General features: G+C 56.3%; 4 protein-coding genes across 4 annotated transcripts; 2 read left to right on the forward strand and 2 right to left on the reverse strand.

Annotated features, from left to right (window-relative positions):
- Nucleotides 1-1,461: 1,461 nt before the first annotated feature.
- BU26DRAFT_290150 (Actin/actin-like protein) lies at nucleotides 1,462-3,184 on the reverse strand. The gene is made up of 4 exons (XM_033821625.1): nucleotides 2,693-3,184; nucleotides 2,154-2,609; nucleotides 1,790-2,104; nucleotides 1,462-1,733 (listed from the first exon to the last, which is right to left on the reverse strand). Exons 1-4 carry the CDS (start codon nucleotides 2,996-2,998, stop codon nucleotides 1,671-1,673), a joined length of 1,140 nt encoding a protein of 379 aa, XP_033684821.1. The 5' UTR covers nucleotides 2,999-3,184; the 3' UTR covers nucleotides 1,462-1,670.
- Nucleotides 3,055-4,655, forward strand: BU26DRAFT_290322 (uncharacterized protein). Its single transcript, XM_033821631.1, has one exon. It carries the CDS (start codon nucleotides 3,371-3,373, stop codon nucleotides 4,526-4,528), a length of 1,158 nt encoding a protein of 385 aa, XP_033684822.1. The 5' UTR covers nucleotides 3,055-3,370; the 3' UTR covers nucleotides 4,529-4,655.
- Nucleotides 4,469-9,358, reverse strand: BU26DRAFT_482543 (transcription elongation factor Spt6). The gene is made up of 4 exons (XM_033825773.1): nucleotides 9,042-9,358; nucleotides 8,825-8,989; nucleotides 5,120-8,771; nucleotides 4,469-5,064 (listed from the first exon to the last, which is right to left on the reverse strand). Exons 1-4 carry the CDS (start codon nucleotides 9,207-9,209, stop codon nucleotides 4,784-4,786), a joined length of 4,266 nt encoding a protein of 1,421 aa, XP_033684823.1. The 5' UTR covers nucleotides 9,210-9,358; the 3' UTR covers nucleotides 4,469-4,783.
- Nucleotides 9,359-10,283: 925 nt separating this feature from the next.
- BU26DRAFT_563711 (dual specificity mitogen-activated protein kinase) lies at nucleotides 10,284-11,796 on the forward strand (the record flags this gene model as incomplete). Its single annotated transcript, XM_033833200.1, has 4 exons — nucleotides 10,284-10,568; nucleotides 10,622-10,779; nucleotides 10,835-11,366; nucleotides 11,413-11,796. 4 exons carry the CDS (start codon nucleotides 10,284-10,286, stop codon nucleotides 11,794-11,796), a joined length of 1,359 nt encoding a protein of 452 aa, XP_033684824.1.
- Between the last annotated feature and the right edge of the window lie 457 nt (nucleotides 11,797-12,253).

The raw sequence follows: 12,253 nt of genomic DNA on the forward strand, positions 1-12,253 counted from the left end.
GGTCTGGGAGAGAAGGCAGAAGACGCAGTGGTGTGACTAGTCTGATGATGAAGAAAGACGGGCCCCGGAAAGGAGGCTTATATAGCTACCTGTGACTCCGCACAAAGGAGCAGGGCGGGCGCTCACACCATGGTTACCAACTGGCGGCCTACCAGAATTTTCTCGCGGCGCCGCGAAGCCGAATCATGATTACACGGCCAGCCCAGCACTTTGCAGTTAACGGCAGTGCCCTGATCATGCGGTGCGAAGGGTGACAAAGGAAGCGTGTCGGGTCCGGGCTTGGCTCCGCTTTCTATAGCGTAATAGTCCGCCTCGCTGGCGACGCAGCTGACTGCCTGCGCGCGCCGCGACTGGCCAGGCCCGGTTTCCTGGGGGTAACAGAAACGCTGAAAAGATTGCTGCAAATTTTCGACGGGCGCCAGGGCAGGAGACTGCGTCGTCAGAATCGCGATGTTGGACGGAGTAGGGCGATGGCCATGTTGCAGCGCTGGTTGCTGCCGCACTGCGGAGGCGAGCAAATTCTGTCCCGCCCTGCGTCGCCGCGCCTTTGATGAATAAAGCTCTGCGAGGTACCTGACGCACCTGGCCGCCGCTGGCTGTACCTTGGTACGAAGATGGATTGGATAGACCTGCTCGATGCAGCGGCTCGCGAATGGCTCAGCGCCTGTGATGAAGGACAGCCCGGCCATTGCTGCAGGAACCGGTCAGCCGCGCTCGCATACACAGTACAGTACGCAGCTGAGGCACCGTCTCGAAGTCTTCTCCTCGGCAGCCGAGCTGGTAGCGCATGACGTCGAGCATCGTGAGCTCGTCGGGGTTGGAGGCGTGGACCGTGGTCGCGTCCAGCCCCTGGTCAGCAGACGTTGCACTCAGCGGCAACAATGTCATCGTCCGAGATCTAATCATGCCATTCCGCACTTCCTACTCGTCCGCCGCTGGGGGTGAGCGAAAATTCCCCAGCCATTCGCGCGCTGGAATGATGCAGCGTGTGCCTGACATGGTGCAATTTGGCGCCATTACTCCGGCCCATCACTCAATCCGCCGCAACACCAAGTCACCCGATCCAATTCTGGCACCGACACTCACGATCCTTGGCATAAACCCGCATTCTCGACTTCTTTTCTTCGCAATCTACGTGTCCGTACTTCTCCTATGCTGTACACGCGGCCATTGCCAACGCGCCCGCTGAATAACAGATTGAGCACGCTCCAAAACGATAAGGTATCCGAATATGAGCACACAACGCCTCTCATGCACTGCAACCGTCACGGCACTTCCCCTCCGCCTCCGCTCTGAACACGCAGCAACGACGCGCTGCAGTGAGAACCGTTAAGTAACAGAAACATAAGAGGAATCGAAAGCGCGGTCAAACTGCTCAACAAATGCGGGGAAATAAACTACTCGTTAGCACTCCCGCCATGCTGTTGCATGGCCCAGGAGCAGCAGCGCGCCCCGGCTGACCACGTCGATCCCCTGAGAATATCCGACGCTCCCAGCTGCGTGGTTGGTGCGCTGCCCTTGCTTGTCGGGAGTCAAAATCCGATTCCATGACTAACGCCGCGTCCCAAGCGCCTTACAGCTGCCCGAACGATGCTTGCGGAGGCGGGAAGCTCGGTGTGGAGAACCGCAGACGGGCGGCAAATCGAAGCCTGCGATGCCACCATGCGCTTCTATGCGAATTTGGTATGGATGATGTCCGGGTTCTCCTGCCACTCGTCCTTTTCGACCCACATCTGCATTCCGTGTCAGCGCTGCATCAAACACCCTGGGCCATGCCGGAAATTCTCACCTTCTTGAAAGTGCTCAGGCCCGCTAGAATACTGCCGCCCGTCCACGTGGTGTATATTCGCTCTGGGGGCGCCAGAATCTTAATGCGCATGTCCTTCACCGCCAGCCTTTGCACCTCGTGGAGCAGTCTGTTTCCGAATCCCTTTGTCAACGTGGAACCGCCAGACAGTACAATATTGCCATATAACGCCTTGCGAAGGTCCATGTCGGTCCTGTGGATGGCCTCGACCACGATCTGATGCACACCGGGGTACTCAAGCCCGATGATCTCGGGGTTGAAGAGGATCTCCGGCGCCCGAAATCGCTCTGCCCCAATCTGATAACCGTCAGCTCAGCCCCAGGGGTTGCACAGCATTTCAGCTCACCTTGAGCTTCTGTCCGTCGGGCAGTGTGTACTCAACGCTCTTGCCTTCTGACCGCGCGGTGCCCGACCACTCTTTCTCCTCCTTTGCGGGGTCCAGCGCAACATAACCAGTTGTTTCCTTGATGTTCTTGACCGTCTCCTTCTCCGCGCTTGTGTGGAAGACACGTCCGCTTTTCCTCAGCAACTGCTGCAGGTGCTCTGTCACATCCCTTCCTGCCACATCTATCCGCCTGATGCTGTTGGGTATCGCGAAACCTTGAAACACGGGCACCGCATGTGATACTCCATCTCCAGAATCTAGAACGATACCCGTTGTCTTTCCCGATGCGTATAGCGAGAGGACGGCTTGTACGGAGGTGTAAAGGGCGGGAACGTTGAAGGTCTCGAAGAGGATCTGGGCTGCCGTGTCGCGGTTTTCTCGAGGGTTCAGTGGGGGTTCTGTTAGAAGTACCGGGTGCTGGGGAGCGCGAATGGCGATTAGCTTCCTGTCTCGCTGCCCTCGACCTGCACTGTTGCACCCAAGCTGGAGGCGCCACTTACGTCTTCGCTGACGGTCTTCAGCTCCTCTGTGTACACGTATTGCCATATCCGTTCCATATCATCCCAGTCTGTGACGATGCCGTGCTCCAGCGGGTAGTTTATCTTGAAAAGCCCCCTATACTGCTGCGCTTGCGGTCCAATGAAGACGTCACCCTCGAGCGCGCCTGCCATTGTCCGTATGTGCTTCGGCCGGCCGACAAACGAAGGAAAGAAGCATTTTGGCAGGTCCTGTCCTGCGAAGCCAGCTCGGATGGTGCCGCTGCCGTTGTCGAGCACGATGGGCGCATTGTGTAGTCGAGAGCCCATTGCGGGGGCGACTGTAGGATGGAATTAGAGAATTAGGCGGTGATGAAAATCAATATGTACGAGAAGCAGCGGCATAAGCGTACAAGTGGCGGGAAGCAGCGATGGTGGTGAGGACTGTTTCGAGGTTGAAGCTCAGATCGAAGTCGCGAAAGTTCACGACGCGAGATTGGCCGTTGGACAAGGGTCCCTGGTCGCTATCACGTGTGACCCCCGTTCTCGCACTGGGCTTCGGACGATATGAATTTCATTCTACGCGGCGGGGCAGTCGACGGGTACATAGCTGGCATCAACGCTGCTAATAAAGCCCTCCTGCCAGACCATGAAAGCTGACGAGCGTCATCCTCGGCAGGATGACCCCGCATCAGCAATACCATGTCCACACTCATAAAAGCGACTTCACGGACGTCTCTTCCCTTCAAAGGGTCTTCACTTAGCCGTGGAATCATGAGCTCTCGCACGCCCACACCTGCATCAATCCTTGACGCTCTCAAGGCCTCACTATCCTCTGGCCCGAAGAAGCATGAAGATGAATTCTACAATCCGCGACCACAGACATACTGGTACTACAATGGCTCATCCTGGATCTCCTCCTCGTCCTCCTCATCCTCCATTCTCCCAGCACCGGCCGCAAGTCCTCTAAGCCCCAAAGCCCTCCGCCTGATGTCATGGAACATCGACATCCTCGTCGACTTTGCCGAAGAACGCATGAGCGCCGCACTATCTTACCTCTCCGACCTAGTATCCTCAACGCCAGCCTCGATCCCCGTATTGATCTACCTGCAAGAAATGGGCACCTCAGACCTGCGGCAAATCAGAGAAGCGCCATGGGTGCAACAGCGCTTCTACATCACCGACTTCGACCAAACAAACTGGCTCTTTGACTTATGCGGCACAACGATGCTCATAGACCGGCGCCTAAAAGTCTCCAACGTGTTCCGGGTGCCCTGGTACAGCGCACTCGACCGCGATGGCTTGTTTGTCGATATCCCGCTATCCTCCAACAGCAGTGCAGAAGCAAAAGTATTACGGCTCTGCAACACACATCTTGAATCTCTCGTCGCGGACCCACCCATCCGGCCCGTCCAAATGGAAAGCGCGGGCAAGTACCTCCGCGAACCGCAAGTCGCCGCAGCGCTGCTAGCAGGCGACCTGAACGCCATCCAGCCCTTTGATCGCACCCTGCATTCCGAAAACGGCCTCCTAGATGCTTATCTCGAGCTCGGGGGCAAGGAAGACAGTGACGATGGGTATACATGGGGCTATCAGGTTCCACAGGCCCTGAGAGATAGGTTTGGGTGTAGCAGGATGGATAAGATCTTCTTCAGAGGAGGCCTGCGTGCGGAGAAGTTCGAGCGGATAGGCATGGGGGTTAAGGCCGCGGAAGAGCATAGGATCAGTATGCGGGACACTGGGCAAGAAGAATATGTTACGGATCACTACGGCGTCATGGGCGACTTTACGTTTGTAGACGACTGGCGACTAGTGATTGACGGCGACGACAGCGGGGCTGCGGGGTCGAAGTTGGCATGAGACAGAGCATACTGAACTTTTGACGCGCAGTCCCATTCACTATATCCAGGCTACACATACACCAAACCCCAGGACGCTCCGACAACGCCAGTCTCAAGATAATACCGACGACTCCACCCAAAGCTCCCATGTCTTCAAAGTATCCTTTTCCTGCAATGCTAGTCGCTCCGCCTAGGGAAATAAAGGAAGGAATATAGCTATGAATACATATCAAAAGATTCTGAAACTTGAACGAAGCAAACACCCTCACAAGTTTTATCGCCTCGGAATGGCCGTGGTCGGCGGCCTCGCTGCGGTTCCACCAGCCTTACTACCGAAAAGCATCTTGAACCCGTTCTTCAGCGCCGTCATGTCCGGGTACACGTGCTTGTGCATCTCGAAAGCGTTCGGGATGACTTTGACGGGCCAAGCACCAGGCGTGCCTGTCTTGCCGGGCTGGAAGCAGAGCCAGAAGTAGCCGGGGTACTTGGGCATGCTGCAGAAGGCATACATGGACCGAAGAGGGTTTGCCTCGCAGTAATTTCGGAGCCACAATTCTGAAACACCATGTTAGCATACATGTACGAGGAGAAGGAGGGAAGAAAGATATACCCGTATCATCCTTAGTGCCTTTCTGGAAACGCTCATCCTTCATGATCTCGGTGACTTTCTTTGCCATAGCTTCGACGTGATTGACGATCAGCTCGTCCAGATCTGTATAGACGTGCTTGCCGATACGGAGCTGCTTGCCGACTGAGTACTCGTTTGCCTTGTTCATCTCCAGCACATCGATGTGCTGGAATGAGTTGTCAGAAACTTTCCAAGTGACGGCAAGGTGATCGAAACCCTTGGACGAAGGGCGGATGACCACTTCGCCCGGGTCTTTGCTGCCGAGATACTCTTCTGCTTGGGCGGAGTTGAACGAGAAGAAAAGCGGGTGATTGACAACGCGATTGGGCCGACCAGAAGCAACCTCTTTTTCCTTCTCTGCGGCCTTCTTGTCTGCCGCTTCCTGCTGTTCATCCCACTCACCGGGGATGCGCTCGAACAGGCGCGGGGCCGGTTGACGAATGAGATCCTCGCGCAATGACAACTGCGCTGTGAGGGCCTTCCGGTTCAGGTACATGATCCTAGCGCGGACTGTTTGATGAGGTTGGAACACATGGCGAGGTTCTTGGCGACCGCTGCCGACACCTTCTGGGAACTCCGACTCGGATACACCGCCTTCGACACCGCATTCGAGCTTGACTTCGATGTGATCTGGGAAGGTACGCCTGATCTGTACCGGGACAACCATGCCTTCGGTCAGAGACTCCTTGGTTTCACCCGTCAGCATCGTGAACACCTCGTCCGATGACATCAAGGCAAACATTTGCCGGATTTCTTCGTAAGGCTCGGATAGTTCAGCGCGAATGGTCTCCAACGTGGCGCGTTTGCGGTTGCCGAGCTTCTTCTCAATCTCAGAGGCATAGTCTTCCAGGATGAGCTCGTGAATCAGGTCGGTTTGGTCATCCCTGACCATCCTTCGGATGACTGCGCTAGGACCGCCGTCATCGACTTCTGCCTTGATATCTTCCTCATCCATGTTCATGGCGTCAGCAACCATCTTCCGAGCCAGGTCGTAGTCTTCCGGATGCACTCGGGTGTTGTCCAGATAATCGGAGGTTTCTTCGCTGGAATCGAAGGGCAACCATAAGAAGCTGGCACAGTTCTGGAAGACCTTTGGCCCCATAGCGGCCTTCAACTCGCGGGTTTCCTGCTCCGAGACACCGAGCAAGTCGAAACGCGAAAGAATTTCGTCGCCGTTGGCTTGGATGGCCTTGACGAGTCGGTCGGCCTTTCGCGGACCCAGACCGCAGACATATGGCAGGAGCCTGGACATGTATGGGTCGTCGTACGAGTCGGGCAGGTTGATACCAACGAGGTTGACCATATCCACCATTGCGTTTTCTAAGCGATCCAGAAGCTTCTCTTGTGGGATAAGAGTCTGGTTCTGGACGAAGGGTAGCGACACAATGTCCTTGCCGAGGGAGGCATACTCTGCCAAGGGATTCTGGAGGTACCGGCCCAGAGCGACACAGTATCTAGTAAGCGGAGCCAGCTTGGGGAACTCGCCAGCCGCCCGGGCGCTATTGTAGTAGAGACGCGCGACTTCATCGTTGACCATAATGACCTCCAAGGGGTCGCTCTTCTCGGTGCCGTCCTCAGAGTCCTCGTATTGCGGGCCTTTTAGGTTATGCTGGCTGATGATTTCCTGCAGGTCCTTGTACAGTTTCCGGGTCTCCACGGAGAAACCACTGATGCCAATGACGTCGGGCCGTCGCCGATTGCATACTTCCACGAACAGTTCAATGTCTTTGCCGTCCGGAATGCCTCGATCCCGATTGCCAAGCCTGAACTCGACTAGCCTGCCGTTCTCTAGGACCCTGCCGTCGTTTTCAATGTAGGCCCACATGATGGCCTCACCTCGCTGTCCTTTTCCGTTCGACAGACAGAGAACGTTAGGTGTTGAGCCAAGCTCCGCGCCTCGCGGTTTGAATGGAGCCTGATCCAGTTTATTGTAATAGTTCTCCCGCGCTCGACTAGCGAGTTCGTCTTCGCATCGCGCTCGCAGGGTCTCCTTGACACCCGCTGCAATAGCGCTGTGTAGCTTGTCGAGAGCGTTGTCTAGGAGTTCCTTACGAAGGGCATTCCATAATTCCGAGACCTCGCTGACGTTGTCGGAAACGATGTGGTTATGCAGCTTCCGCTTGAAGTCATCGTAGTTGTCCATGCGTATCTCTACCTTGATGAGGCCTTCCTCTTCCGCCTTGAGCATTTTGAGGAAAAGGTCCGGTCGTCCGTGCAAATCCAGGAAAGTCTGTCGGCGGAGGTACTTAAACTCGTAAAACGGATGATCCTCGGTGATCTTGCGCATTCCTTTCTCAGTACGAATGCAGTCGATGGAGGCGGTCTGGTAGAAGCTCCCTCTCATATATCTCCGCAACCGAGGGCTCATCTGTAGTTCCTGAATGTATAGCAACTTCGCGGACCTGAGAAGAGTAAGTCCTATTTCTGGCGGCTCAGCCAGGGTGTCAGCGAGTTCCTCTGGTTTCACCGCGGGATCCTCAATGAAGTGGCCGCCTATTGTCGCCCCTTCAGCCCTCTTGGCGAAATCGTCGGGCGTGATGCCGATGGCATGCACGAAACTGTATGTCTTGCCGCCTCGGAGTTTATCGAAGAAATTCCGGGCATTATTGGCGCGCTTCTGTGTTCCGTTCGTAGAAGTCTCCTGTCGAACGTCGCTCATTTCTTGGGAGTATCGGAAATGCAAGTAGTCTTGAAGCTCCTGGATCTCTTCAATCGTGACGGCTTTGTGGATCAGGTCCTCGATGACCGTGTCCGTAATATCAGGATATACGCTCTTGAGGTTGTCGTAGTTCTTCTGTAGAGCATCGCGCTTCTCGGTGAAGGCCCTGAATTTGAGATCGAGGTCGAAAACCTCCCACAGCTCGCTCTGATTCAGCAGTCGCTCTGGCCGAGTATCCCTAGGCGTGAGATTGTCCGGATCGTCCTGTGCGTCAGAAGGAGCATGAATCAGGTAGTCCTTCCGGTGGTTGAATATGAAAGGAACTTCGTAGTCTTCGATGTTGAGGAATTCCAGCACCTTTCGAACAGCCTTGCGGAACGGCTTCTCGAAGTACGGATCCAAGGGCTTCTTCGGCCAGAGCAGCTTGGTGATCCACGTCGCTTCCTCATTGAGTCGGGTTTCCATATCATCCGGAGTCAGCTCGAGGTCCTTGAACGGCTTACGGGCCAGCTGCAGGCGCTCAGGCACATCAACCTCGCGGATGATGTTGTCCTCATCCGTAAGCATGCGCTCTGTAAGCTGCGAGGGTTCGAAGACATCTTTGAGCTGGAGCTCGCGGCCCTCGCCTGCCTCTTCCTCGTCCGCCTGCTCTTGTAGCTCCAAGGCCCAGTCATAGTCTGTACCGTCGCCAAAGGCCGCCCTGTAGTCTTCCTCGGCGCCCTCGTCCAGACCAGCAGCTTGCAGGCCGCTTGTGATTATAGATATGCCCGGTTGTCCAACCTCGCGATCATCCTCGATCTCGTCTTCGAACTGGTCTTCTTCGATGAAATCGGCGAACTCGTCTAGGTGTGTAGGCCGTCGTCGGTCGTCTTCGACTTCATCGGCGAGGTCCTCGTCGTCGGAGAAAATCTCTTCGACGGCGCGCGATCTGCTCGGGCGCTCCTTGTGGCCGCGCTTCAGACGCTTGTACTTGGACTACCTCGCGGTCAGCACGCAAAGCAAATGAGAATAATGGAAGCTGCTCGCACCTGTGTCGCTTCCCGCGGCTCGACTTCGACCCCAATGAGATCCAAGTCCTCCTCATCCAGAGCCTCGTCTTCCTCACGGATCTTGCGCTTTCGCCGTCGCTTGCGCTCCTTACGGACCTCGGCTTCCTCTTCTTCGTCCTCGTCGGCGATGAAGCCCGCGCCTTCCTGTAAGCTAGTGAGCAGAAAGCCAAGGCAACTAACTTAAACAATACCATACCTGTCGAAGCAGGTCTTCATCATCCTCGTCCTCCTCTTCGCTGGAGTCTTCGATGCCATTTGCTCCGTTTGCCCTCTGGCGTGGCTCGCCAGCCTCACCATCAAAGTCCTCGTCCTCCTCCTCGCTGCCCAGCTCGGCCGCGGTATCTAAGAAGTCCTTGGTCGCCATGTTGGGTGGTGCTGACAAAGGGGATCGCGGAGGCTGTCAACGGAGGGCGTTCAGGGCGCGTTTTCCTGATTCACAGGCGGCGATGAGGGCGGTAGAGGGCGCAGCGGCTGCGATGATGGGTCCTAAGAGGGCGAAGAAGCGTCGGTGGATGCGCGCAGGTGGAGGTCGCTGTTGCTGAAATTGTTCAAGCCGCACGAGCACGTGATGGCTAAGCCCTGTTTGGCTAGCTCCACCAGCCACAGCAGCCCCGTTTCTTTCACCGTGCTCGCTTCGAGCTGCAGGGGTGCGCGGGGACCACCATGTTCCGGACTTTGATCAGAATGCTTCGCCGCTCTCAGGCAGTGAACAGGGCGACGGCGATTGCATGATTGCGCGTCGCGGGCTGTCTGCGCGTTGTGACTCGCTGCGGCCGCGTTAGAATGGCGAAGGGCAGCCCGCAGACGACACGGGAGCAGCCATCGAGTGGCCTGCGCTAGAGAACAAGGTGAAGCACAGCACCGAGGGGGTCATGCGAAACTGAAACCCTCCTGAAAAGATACGATAGCGCCGCCATCTCTCTACATAATACCAGCGACGCCTGCGCTCGCAAGGACGTCTGCGTTTTGCCTCTGCCATCGCGCACCGCTTGTGTTGTCGTACCTGGCGCCCCAGCCCCGAGGTGCTATTTCTGTGCCTCTGCATGCTGCACGTTGCTCCCCACCCACGCGCGCCCCGCTACCGTCGACTTCACGACAACAGCCCTCAGAGAGCCCTTCTCGCTGCTATTTTGGTCGCGTCGCTGTCGGGCACCATTATCTCTCCCGCCGTCCGGGCTTGCCATCGCAGCCGTCCCGAAAGCGTTAATCCAATAGACGCTGAGGCCCTCCTTTTTTCTAGTACCGCCGTGATTGGCGAGACATCTTTGTCGCATCTGGGCGGCAAACTCAGAACAGCGGGCAGAGCTGCCCGAGCTGGTCCTTACTTTCCTGTACAGTAGCCCCGTCGACACCGCCGTTCTTCACAGCTGTCAACCCGCCGCGCCGCTCCCACGTCCCCGCTGTCACCGCACGCCGGCGCCCGCCCGGAGCTGCCACCATGGCCGACTCCGGCTTTAAGACGAAGACGATGAAGAGGAAGAACGTCAAGGGCCTTGCACTCAGCGCTCCCCCTCCGAAGCCAGTGCCCTCGGCTGGAGACTCGCAGATACCTGGCGCGCTCGGTCACGACGAGGGAAGGGCAGACACACTCGAAATTGGCGTCGAGTTCCGGCTGGATCTTAAAGCGGAGGATCTGATAGTCCTCCGTGAGCTCGGCTCGGGGAATGGAGGGACCGTGAGCAAAGTGCAGCATGCTGCGACAAAGGTTATAATGGCGAGGAAGGTAAGGGATGCCCCGAGTTGCCTGGACCGGTGTTAGGGTTAACGTCCGGCTAGATTATACATGTCGAAGCTAAGAACGAAGTTCGGAAACGGATTGTGCGCGAGCTGCGAATCATGCACGATTGCAACTCTGAACACATTGTAGCATTTTATGGCGCCTTCCAGAGCGATACTGGGGACGTGATAATGTGCATGGAGTACATGGACGTCGGGTGCGCCATACCTGATCCGTCTCTACTGTCTCTTGAACGCTAACCCGAGAGACAGATCCCTCGACTGGGTATCGAAGACATTTGGACCTGTCCGCGTGGATGTTTTAGGCAAGATTGCTGAAGCAGTGCTGGGCGGGCTCACCTACCTTTATTCCGCGCATCGTATCATGCACCGAGACCTCAAGCCGCCGAATATCCTGGTCAACTCCAAGGGCCAGATCAAGTTGAGCGATTTCGGTGTTTCCAGCGAACTGGAAGGGTCCATAGCAGAAACGTTCGTTGGGACGGGAACATACATGGCACCGGAGCGGATACAAGGCTCACCATACACGGTAAAGTCGGACGTCTGGAGCGTTGGTCTCACGCTTATGGAGCTGGCGATCGGGAAATTTCCCTTCGCCGGCAGCGACGACGATGCCGACGGGCCTGGCGGGCCACAGGGCATTCTCGATCTTTTGCAGCAGATCGTTCTAGAGCCGGCCCCGAAGCTGCCCAAGAGCGACGCGTTCCCTTCGATCTTGGAGGACATGATCGCGAAATGTTTGATGAAGGATCCTGCAGAGCGACCGACGCCGAAGGAACTTTATGTAGGTTCAGCAGCCAGCCATGGCAGAACCAGCTAATCGATTGCAGGACCACGACGCCTTTCTTCAAGCCGCGAAACGAACTCCGGTCGATTTAGAAGCATGGGCGATTAGCATGATGGACCATAACAAGCGCAAATCTCACCTCGCTCCCTCCGCACCATCCTCTACCGTGCGAGAGAAGCTACGTGAACGATCGCCTCCTTCGAAGACACCGTCGAGTGTTGACCCTAAGCACTCGGATTCAAACGGCTCGACATCGGCGCCACCGCGGCCCGCGTATCCTTCCAGGACGTCGAGCGCCTCGAGCAGCCAGAACATGATGTCTTTACCTATACGACCAGCACCGCCCGCCATAGGCTCGCCCCAGGTGAGAGGTCCTCCCAATGGAGGTCTACCGGCGGCTCCAAAGAGGTGGAATAGCGAGGTATGAGAGATGGGGTGGGGCTAATCTGATGTTGTTCCTTGGAAAAGTTGCAGTCAGCGCATGGATAAGCTCTTCGGATTAACGAGTGGAAGACAGTAGGGCTTGGATACGGTTCACTTCGCTCCTCCTTTTTTTCCAACATGCGACTCCGCATCTTGCATTCTAAGGCGCCTGCTTGTTTGGATCTCAGGCAATGTGTCTTGGGCACAGAAGGATGTCAGCCCGCTTATCTGTGCTATGTCTTCGCGTCACGGCGGAAGCGTACAACCTTGGAACAATAGTTTTCTGGATTGGTGTATTGCATAGAAATCTGGGCATTTTGTTCTCACGTCATGTGCTACCACCAGTCGTACCTTCCCTTGAAGTCTAAGCGTCCATGCACCTTTCTGCTCGCCATCTCTACCCCACAACGTGACATCCACAGCCACCTCGTACCTACGAAAGCTTACTCTGACCGTACGCC

The sequence above is a fragment of the Trematosphaeria pertusa genome (assembly GCF_010094035.1).
Source record: "Trematosphaeria pertusa strain CBS 122368 unplaced genomic scaffold BU26scaffold_6, whole genome shotgun sequence".
Lineage (NCBI taxonomy): Eukaryota > Fungi > Ascomycota > Dothideomycetes > Pleosporales > Trematosphaeriaceae > Trematosphaeria > Trematosphaeria pertusa.